This window comes from Camellia sinensis, chromosome 6, assembly GCF_055761805.1.
Source record: "Camellia sinensis isolate YWXY chromosome 6, ASM5576180v1, whole genome shotgun sequence".
Taxonomy (NCBI): domain Eukaryota; kingdom Viridiplantae; phylum Streptophyta; class Magnoliopsida; order Ericales; family Theaceae; genus Camellia; species Camellia sinensis.
In genome coordinates this window covers 204,328,506-204,339,573 of record NC_138966.1, presented here as the reverse complement: position 1 = coordinate 204,339,573, position 11,068 = coordinate 204,328,506, and the positions used below count along the sequence as shown (strand labels likewise).

Below are 11,068 nucleotides of genomic sequence, written 5' to 3'. Positions count from 1 at the left end.
TTCAAAGCTCACGTCGTATCATGCCAGGTGACGAAGCAGAACTCATAGCGGAAGACGATGAGCCGGAAACCTTTGAAGACTTTTGGCTATCTTAGGAATATTAGAAGTTTCTTTTTGATATTTTTGTAAGACTCATGTGAGGTTTAAAACTTTCTTTTTGAGATGTAATGTAATGGAACAATCTTTTTAATCAAGTATATTGTGGTTAGTATGTATTTATATCCTATGTATGTACCTTATCGTTACTTATGAGACCTTGTGTCAATGCCTTGTAAGATCTGTCAAAAAGGTAGTGCCCTGCCTAAGAAAGCTGGACTTAGAATGGAGGCTATTTTGACTCCTCCGGCGATCTGGGATCTTACTTGGTTATTGACCATAGGACTCACTAGTGACTTTCGTTTGACTGCAACCTATAGTGTAGAATTGGGGCGTCACAATCTTCTCCTTTCCAAGTGCCTTCTAACCCTAGTCCAATCCTTTCTCTTCCCAACGTCCTTACATACACCACTCTTTTTTTTTTTGCAATTGCTCCTTCTCCAACCTCATCTCTATTGTGCCCCACCTCCCCCTTGAAATATGAAAACCTAGCCCTTCACCTTCACTAATCCCTTCTTTTTTTTCTAGATGATGATGGGGTTTATCATGATGGTTGGCGATTAACAATGGTAAGTGACTAAAGAGGGAGGTCACGATATTTGAGATCAACGGTGGAAAGAGAAATGTGTCTAGATATCCAATTATCCACACAAAAAAAAGAAAGAAAGCGAAAGGTGTACTTTTATCCTAGATGATAATTTGCTCAAAGGACAAAATGATAAAACAATAATAGTCATAATGTGAAGTGAGAGGATTGGTGGTGTACAAATATGTACTTCTCAACTTTTGTTCCAATAATATTTTCTCTATCCAATTCTATCCACCCTTAGACTTAATTTGAGGACTTGGTTAGACGTGAAATTTTGGCTTTTAATAATTTGGAAACTTGGTTAAAAGTAACTTACTCTTGGTCACATTATTTCTTCTTTTTTTTACATGTTTTTTTCCAAAAAAATAGAGATAAAATAACTTTTAACTAATTTTTCAAAAGATGCCTTAATCTCAATATATATATATATATATATATTCTGCAGTCAAAAAAAATCTTACCTTACCTCCTAACTTTTTCGATTATGACTGTAAACAAATGTAAAGTATCTTGTTAGTTGTATTAATATATTCAAAAGAGATAGAGACCCTAATTAAACTATTGAGAATTTTAATATTCTCTCATGTGAGTTTTTTGATAATTTGATCCAGGATTTGATCCAAAATTATTAAATATTTCAATATTTAATTAATTTGTTTTTTTATTGGGAACAAAGTTGGCTTTATAGCTTTGTATGATCTCGAACAAGGATAATTATTTAGTAATTTCAGAATACAGACACGTGATATTTCATAATATTATGATTAGTGAAAAAAGTGGATAGATGGGGTATCATGTTGAGTGATTAAGAAGTATAAAAAAATATATTAAATGATAATTGATTAGAAAATATAAATACGTGATACTCTAAAAATATTAAATAATTTGTCCTCGAACAAGGCACACCATACTCATATCAAACGAGGCATTATATTCTATGGTAAAATTTTAACCTTTAAAATTTGATTGAATATTATTAAATGAGAGTCGTCAAATATCAACATTCTTTTTTATTTGACCCAAATGGTTCTGATCCAAGGCCGATAGTAGTAATGCTGAACAAACATTGAGTACGGGAAAGAAATAAACCTTATTGTATAATCCTGTTGATTAATTCTGTGCTCCTCCGTACGATGTCGCTTTACTCCCTGAAAACACAAACGTGAGCTAGCCGGCGGGTGTGTGCCGGATACCTCTCCGATGCCTAAGTCAGCAAAATAGACAAATAGACAAAAAGTTTTGTGTATTCAGGAATCAAAGTTGTGTTACCTCTCCATAGGTGATGTTATGAGCTTTTATAGGTTTCGTGTGGCACAATCCTAGTAGGATTCTTACTCCTTCATGTAGAGTCCTCCTAGGAATCACATTTTTGAAAGATAATGCTTATCTCTCAACACCCCCCTCACTGCTTAAACCAAGTGAGATAGTTTTACTACGGTTGGATGTCAATACGACCGAGATAACATGGCCACGCTAAAGCCGCAGACTAGACCGAGCTCCAACTAACTCGGTTCTTCCTTTCACTGCACGTGTACCTCGGCTGACATTCCAACTGGGTTGTCCGAAACCGTGCTATCCAGAATGAGCTTGGACCGAGCTAACCAATAGCAAGGTTCTGAGGAAAGCTCAACATACTTCGGCCCAACATAGTATGACCGAGCTAACTGTTACCGCGCCAACCGTGGCGACCGAGCTAACCACCAAGTTTCTTCGGACCGGACTAATTACAAGGCCCTTTTACCCAGCCCTTCTCACCGTGGCCCTCAGAATGGCCCATTACCTAGCTCGGCCCAATTTATATATAAATTACCCCCTCAAATATTATTAAATGAGAATCATCAAATATCAACATTCTTTTTTATTTGACCCAAATGGTTCTGATCCAAGGCTGATAGTAGTAATGCTGAACAAACATTGAGTTGGGTTAAATTTGGATTGGGTGTGGACTAAGTTTAAGTGGATATTTAAGATTTAGGTATTGTTTGACATGTGTTATTTCTCTATCATATCATTTTAACCCCAACCTACATTTTAAATATTTTCGTAAAAAGTCAAAAAGTATATTAATTTGAAACTTTCCAAACAGACCTTTACTTTTTTTTTGGGTGGGTAACAGACCTTTACTTATTTACTAGTTTTTTAATTTTTTATATATACTTATTTTTATCTTCAGTGACTTTATTAACAAATTAAAAAATTTAAATTTCTAGATTTAGTTTGACGAGACAAATTAAAAAATTAATTTTTTAAAAAAAATTCAAAAAAAAAAGCCCAAAAATAGTAGTCTTTTTTTGGGCTTGTCTTAGCTTTTTTCATTTTTTTTTAACTTTTTAAATTCATCTACACAAGACAAATAGAAATATATATATATATATATATATAAAATTTTGAGAAAAGCCACTAAAAACAAAAAAAAAATTAATAAAAAAGATGTGACTTTTTCAAGAGTTTCCAAAGTGTAAAAATACAAAAATATCTTGAGTAAGTCTAGATTGGCTAGGCTACAAGTCTAAAAATCTCTATAATCCCATCCTTCAACAAATTCCATAATAAAAAATATATATTATAAAAATAAAATAGGTAAATTATAAATATATTCCCTGAAGTTTATTTAAATTACGAATTATCCCTGTAATTTTAAAAATTGCAATATGCTCTTAAAGTTTTTTTTTTTTTTTAAATTTCATAACAAATAAGTCATTTTATTAATATATCATCAAGTTAATTAACAATTCTTAATGATGTTAAAATTTTATTTCAATTAATAATTCAGATAATTTTATTATTATATAGGAGAACAGTTAGAAATTTTATTTTTTCAGTTAATTTTGTTAAATAAAAAATTATAACAGGGAGGTATTTGTAATTTTTCAAATCACAGGGAGCAATTCATATTTTAAGTAAGCCTCAGGGGGTGAATTTTTAATTTATCCAAATAAAATTAAGTAAATTATATAGATATAATTAAACTAATATATAATATTTATAATTTCATATAAAATTAAATATCAATGGGGCATTTATTAAAAAGTTCCTTTTCATCTTCTTATGTTTCATTTAATTTAAATTATTTTCTTATATTTTAATAAATTTTACGAGTGACATAATTACCACAATATCCCTAATAATGATAGGATGAAACACCAATTAATGTTCACAACGACAGTGTAAATGTTTCATAATATGAACATTCATATTGTCAATATAAGCATTCACACTGTAAAATTTATTTATTTATTTATTTTATAAAATTATATATTCAATTGAGATTTTATTTGATAGATTTCGTTAATTAGGTTTGAAAAATATAAATTTCATTAAAAAAAATATGTACTACAATTCTAAATTTCTAAAGAAAAATATACAAAAAATACAAAATAGTCCAAAATACTACACACCATGTTGCTAAGGTTTAAAAAAATATTTAAAAGGGTAAAATTATTTATAAAATACCTTAAATATGATAAATAAGATTTGGTAGATCAAATGTCCAAATAATAAGACTTATTAGAATACAAGAATATGTCATGAAATAATTGAAATAAAAGTATTTGAAAGAAAATTTCTTAATAAATTTATCATCCTGATTTTTTTTAAATAAATTAAAATAAACAAGCTGAATCAACTAGTGCACACCCGTAAATGATAGTGATGTGGTGCAATCAAGGGCGAGCTCATAAGAAGTATTATGAGGTCAATCTCATGGTATACTTGCTCTCTTTTGTTTTTGCCAATTAAAAGTTCTTTTACCATCAATTGAGCCTTGAGTTCTAGATCCCACAATTTTATAATGGAGACTAATCTCTCAAATACAATAGGACCTCGATTATAAGCTGCCAATTTCAAACTTTTTCTCAAGATTTGGTAAACCAAAAATTATCACGAGTCTAAAATATTACAAGATCGTGTTCCCTTAAAAATATTTTATTATTTATTCATTATAAACACATGTTTTGAAAAAATAAAATAATTACTCAAAAAATATAAGAGGGTTGCATTTTAGGTGACTATTGTATGGCACCTCTAATTATTTCCTAGACAATTTTATGTAAATTACCAAAATTGCCCTTATATAATAATTAAAAAATCTAATTAAGGGGCAATTTTGGCACTTTTGCCAATTCTTTGAGTAATAATTTAAATGTCAAAGCAAAATAAGAAAGAACCCCAAAGCTATGAGAAATGACATTGAGTCTACAAAGAAAGTAAAATATAACTGATTTTCATTTACATAAGCATTCAAATTATTTACAAATCTTGTAAGCACATTGAGCTCAGACCCTGCATAGATAGTTTGAACCCTAAGCAGATATCATGCATAGAATGATAATTATTACCAAGTTTCGCTCGTTGGCAATGATTTTTTTTTAAAGCACAAATTTCTGCAAATTTCAGTAACAGTAAGCATTTACAAGAAACTCCAATAAAATAAACAGATGATGAAAGTAAATAAATTTCTCTAATTTTGAAGTTAAGCTAATGAAATGTGCATTCTTTCAATCTGTTGTCAGAAGTAACTGTTCAAATCCCCACAACACTACGGGGATAGTTGTAGTCAAGAACTAACCACACCATGATTAGTTAAAAACTTAGAAAATGCAACTCAAGAGATCTTTTGGAAGTAATTTAATCGCCATTCCTACCTATGTGCCTGTGTCACCAACTAAACATATCATACAAGTGAATTGGGGGCTTTCAAGCTATTTGTCAAAAAGTACAAGAGAAAATATATGAATTAGCTTGTGGCAACAGCATAGGCCCTTAATCCAAATATTTGCAGCTTCATCTCAGAACAGAGTTCTTAAGGGTCTCACATTCCTTTTGTTTTCCTTGACAGAATTTGAGTCTTTTAGCAAAATCCATCCCCGCTACAGTGAGGCTAAGCTAAATCTGATTCAATATTATCTAAAATTGTCTCTCCGGATATGGAACTTCTGAGCCATTCAAATTCTCCTGCAAGATCGAACTCACATAAACTCCAACCTCTACAACCTCTCTGCCCCACTTCACTCATTTGAGAGCTGGCGAGACATTACCCATCAATAGTGAGCTTTGTAAAGAGTTAAGTGTTGGGTAGTGTGGATCCTAATTAGTATCTAATCACTCAACTCAACTGCATAGTAAGGGTATTTTTAATATTTCCTCAAGTGACTTGTAACCCTAATACTACCTAAATGTAGTTTAGGGGGGTGACTATCTCTGTATCTTGTTTTGTAACTCTTTCTGACCATAGTGAAATAGCAGTGATTGTTGACGTAGCCCTATGGTGAACCACGTAAATCTTGTGTGCATGTAATTTATGATTATTGTTTATTGTTGTTCTCTAATTTTCGTGTCTCACAATAACTAGTTAGGTGTCCTGCAAATCCTAGCATTAAAAAATACCATCCTCCAGGTAAACAGCTCATGACACCTTTGGTTAAAGTTTGAGAAACACAAGTGTTACTGAACTGTCTTAAACAAAGGCTTTCCAAATAAAACCAAAAAAAGAAAAAAGAAACAGCCAAAACTAAGAAATAAAAAAGAATTCTACAAGATAGAAAGTACCATCAATGCAGCATTCTCAACCCTAAGTTTCTCTGAATCTTCCATTACTTGTTTCATTTTAAATTTAAGGGTTATGTTTTCCACTTTCACGGTTTCATATCTTTTCATCAGTTCCTCAATTTCAGCCTGAAAAGAAAAAGCAGATTGAACTAATAACAAATTCAATTGGGAAGCTGAGTTACAAAGGTAAAAACTAAAAGAATAAAAGAAATTATAACTTAAATTCTATATACATGTTTTCTTAACCTAGACCTCCTAGCAGATTGTCTGTTAGTGTGTTTCCTCTTCTCTCGTTTCAATTGCCGTTCATCCTGAAGAAATAGACACAAAGCAAATAAGAGTTTGAAAATAATATTGCACCTCTGCTATACTCTGCAAGCTGTTCTATATGGAAATGTTCGAACTCAAAGTCCCCTCAAATATCTTTACAATGTTATAAACATGGCTTTAGAAAGCTGCACTATTAACTAGGTCTTAATATAGGCAATCTCTCAGCTAATTTTGGCTGTTGAACTCAAAATTTTCTGTGTTCCCTTACCACTCCTGTGGTTCATGCAATGTAGAACTATTTTAAGAGAAGGCAAGAAAAGAAATGTTTCTTGCATCTATGGACAACCTGAAACACGTAGTTCAAAGCATGACAAGTGGTATTAACTACAGATGAAATATACCATCCTACTTTTTTCCAGTCTTCATAAGGCAACCCTGCAGCAGCAGTAGAAGCAACACAAGTTGCTCTATTTTCTGTTTTCCAATTGGGAGAGTCTACTGGTTTTCCTGTAACATTTTCAAGAGCCACATCAATCCCCGAAACTCTCCTGGAAGTTACATTGGCATCCTCTTCAAGTACAGACCTGGCCTGTTTATGGACTTTTACTTTGTTGTCTGTTTAAGAAAAAATAAATAGCAAACAATAAGTTTGGAAACACAATTAGACAACTTCTCTACTATCTTGGAGTGTAAACAAGGCTCCTATTCCATTATTATGTGCCAACACCAATATAAAGGCAACATAAGCCCAAGATTTTTATTCCAGAAGGCCGGCCCCTAAAGGCACCATCTTCTTTCAAGACCAATTGGTTGTGCAGTCTAAGGTGCATTCCATATTATTATCAGAATAAAATATATTCAAGGACTTAATCGTACCAGTGGATAGCTTGCCTATTTGTCACGACCCAAACCCGCTCCTATGGGTTTAGCACCGTAACCGGCCAGTAATCCGTGATTACCGATGGCCTGCTTGACAGTAAAGACAGTAACACAGAGTACAGGGGCTGGCGGAAGCCAAAATAGTAATAAAAGATGTCCAATGAGCTGTGATAGTCTGTATGCAAAAAGACTTTTTCAAATATATTCACATTCATAAGCAAAACATATATACACCATATGTACAAACATTCAGAGTACAGTACAAGTCTTAAACAGTATTACAAAACAGAGACGGAAGGGTGAAACTGAGACACCCTAAAGCAGCCTTGGCTCGGTCAGACTTGGAATCTCGAGGTGAGGCACAATGGTTGGCTTGACAAAAAGGGAGTTACCCCGACGCTCCTAGCATTGATCCGGTGCCTAAACACCTACATATAAATATAAACTGTGAGCTAAAGTCCAGTGAATAACAACTGTGTAAAGAGGTTAAGAATAAATTTCCTTTCAGTCATTAAACAGTCATATCAGTCATTTAGAAATCATAGCAGTTATATGTGGTACATCCAATAGCAAAAAAATACAGTAGGTCTTAACAAACCGAACAGTCAGTCGATGGCCATCATAACAGTAAACAGTAATGGTTCCAAACATGAGAATCGACAGAGATCTCTGTAACAGTAGCAGTAACAGTACAGTAATAGTAAATTGCTATGAATGCCACGAATACAGTTTACAAATAGGACAAACATTCATTCATTAAACAATAACGCTTCAGTAAACAGAACAGTTGATCATTCAGAAAATATTCATAATTGAACATATCTTTACAATATTGTTACTCACAGAGCACTGGGCTATAAGCAGCTAATGAGCATCCTCGGATGCCAACCCTACACAGTTACAGAATGAACACACACTAAGTTACACACTTGGGATAGACAAACTAGCCCATTAACATAACTCGGTGTGGTCCTACATCAATATCCTCATTAAGATGCCTTAAACTAGGCCTAGGAAAGCCTAGGATGAAATGAGGATGCAAAGATGTACTTTAAAACACTTTTCAAAATTTTCAGAAAACAGGGGTCTCGCTCGAGCGTGGCTTTCTTCGCTCGAGCGAGCTTGTCAAAACAGTGGGGTCACTTGAGCGTGGACTTCCTCGCTCGAGCGGTCTGTAAAATGCAAAAAGTGCTAGATGTTGAAAATTTCCGCTCGATGCCCGCTCGACGCTCGCTCGAGCGTGAGACACAGTCCTCACTCGAGCGTAAGTTCCCTCGCTTGAGTGTGCGTCTGTGTGCACCAAAAACCTGAGAGCTTACAATTTATGTTCGAGCCATCATTCCTTCGCTCGAGCGGAGCTCTAAACAAACGATGGTCGCTCGAGCGTGGAATCCTTCGCTCGAGCGAGGAAGCCAAATTTTGAAATTTCCAGATTTGCCTTCAAAGCTCAAACCAAGCATTCAACACCTCAAAACTCAACCTCTTGGGCCCATTTTCTGGGAAAACACTTTAAACCCATAATATAACATGTTTTGAAGATCAATTTATAAAATCAAAGCCCAAGGATGAGTCGATTGAACACAATTTCAACAATAACTTCAAGAACATGATGAACATATGATATGCATGTTTTCATCTGAATTCAAAGCTTCTAATACAAGATCAAATGAGTCTAAACTTCCAAAAACAAGATGAATTCATTAGCTACGACAAGAGTGTAGACAGCATGTAAGAATTTCCATGAAAACAACCTCAAAACTCACCAATGTGTACATGCATGCATGATTCAAGTTTCAATTCAACAATTTAAAACCAATATAAATGACTACCATTTTGTGCAATTTCCACTTTAATAGGACTTTTGGGTTCATAAAAAAAAAAAAAAAAGAGGACTAAACCATTTACAAGATCATATTTTGAGATTTATTGGTGTTTTACCCTTAAATTATTAAATTCAATTGGTCAAAATAATGGAATTTTTATTAATTATTAACCTTTTTCTTTGTTAAGCATAGTTTTTTATTTTTTTATTTTTTATTATTATCGGCAAGTATATTTGTTGTTAGTCTTATTTTAAAGGCATTGGTGATAACCCTTAATAGCGTACTAATTTTTTTAAAAAAAAATTGATGAATGTATAAAAGTTCTTCAAATTTTAAAAAATTAGCATACAATCTAAAATCAATAGACTGATAAGAATAATGTAAGAATTTTAAAGTCCTTAAATTTTTTGGAAAGATTTTTAAATTTATTGGATCAGACATTTAATTTCTAGCCTATTTTGAAAAGCGACATTTTTTTTGATTTTTTGACTTTCTAAAAAAATATAGAAAAAAATAAATAAATAAATAAAGAGGTGATATAATTCAAATAAGTCGATAAATTAGTAAATTGAATTTTTTTTTTTTTAATATCTTCCTAAACAAGTTCTATATATGAGTGGGTCGAGGTGATAGGTTGCATTTGGTGTAGCTTTGAATGCTATTTAAAATCACCAAGGATCCTCTAGAGTGAAATTTTCCTAAAGTTTCCTAGAGTGCTACATTGTGTGGTTGAGATTTACTGGCAAGTCACATCAGAAAAATTGATGTGACTTGTCAGTAAATTTCAACCACACAATATAGCACTCTAAGAAATTTTAAAAAAAAATTATTCTAGAGGATTTTACTCATTTAAAATGATGCTAACCCAGAATACACAATGTCGATGTGCACACCTTGTCATCGAAGTTTTGGGTCCACTTTGTGGATGTTGTGCCATTATTTATTTATTTATTATTATATATTTTTATGAACTTATACTAACCTATATTTATGGGGAAAGAATAAGGGGATTTGATTACCATTTTTTTATTATAAAGAATTTACCCTAGGTGGACGTTGTCCCATTATTTATTTATTTTTTATTATATTTTTATGAACTTATCCTAACCTATATTGATGGGGAAATAATAAGGGGATTTGATTACCATTTTTTTATTATAAAGAATTTACCCTAGCATGTATTTAAGGGAAAGAATATGGGGATTTTATTACCCTTTTTAACCGTATGGCCTATATCTAAGGAGAAAGGAAAATGGAATCACTCCCAACGTCTTACACGGGACTTAAATTCACAACTTACGATTTGAATGGTTTATTTTATATAATTTTATGGTAAGATTAGTTATAAAAAAAAAAAAAAAAAAAAATTGATTTCACAATTGTAATCAAATAATTTTATTATATTTGTCTTTATAAAACTAGGGCAATATTTTTGGTTTTTAGAAAAGGAGAATTAGTGAAATATCTCTCTCTAATTTTGGGTAATAAGCAGGGCCGGCTCTAGCCTAAGGCCAGTAAGGCCTGAGCCTTGGGCCTCAAAATTTGACCTAAAAATAGGGCCTCCAAATTTGATAAAATATTATAGGCTCAATGTTTTTTTTTTTTTTTTGGATTTTTGGATCAATTTAAAGGGTCTCAAAATATTTTATTGGGTCCATATATGGTTTAGTCCATATTTATTTATAAGTGTAGTTTGGTCTATATTTTTTTATAAGTGTAGTTTGGCCCATATTTATTAAAATGAAAAAATATATATATAAAAAAAAAAGTGTTTGGGCCTAAGAAAAATAATACATATAATATATGGGCCCAAAATTTTTTATGCTTCTAGTCAAGTTTCAATATCAATATCGATACTCCTGTC

General features: G+C 32.2%; 1 protein-coding gene across 1 annotated transcript; it reads right to left on the bottom strand.

Moving 5' to 3' along the window:
- Window positions 1-5,052: 5,052 nt before the first annotated feature.
- On the bottom strand, window positions 5,053-10,226 carry LOC145794021 (common plant regulatory factor 1-like). The gene is made up of 5 exons (XM_082876945.1): window positions 10,187-10,226; window positions 6,849-7,117; window positions 6,466-6,543; window positions 6,233-6,358; window positions 5,053-5,067 (listed from the first exon to the last, which is right to left on the bottom strand). The coding sequence occupies exons 1-5, from the start codon at window positions 10,224-10,226 to the stop codon at window positions 5,053-5,055; spliced, it is 528 nt and encodes a 175-aa protein (XP_082733071.1).
- Window positions 10,227-11,068: the final 842 nt, after the last annotated feature.

Coding starts and splice junctions, on each gene's coding strand:
- LOC145794021 (XM_082876945.1), bottom strand. CDS start 10,226: ATGGTAATCAAATCCCCTTATTCTTTCCCCATAAATATAG. Junction 7,118..10,186: donor TTCTTTCCCCATAAATATAG/GTTAGTATAAGT, acceptor TTTCTTAAACAG/ACAACAAAGTAAAAGTCCAT. Junction 6,359..6,465: donor GGTCTAGGTTAAGAAAACAT/GTATATAGAATT, acceptor TTTTCTTTTCAG/GCTGAAATTGAGGAACTGAT.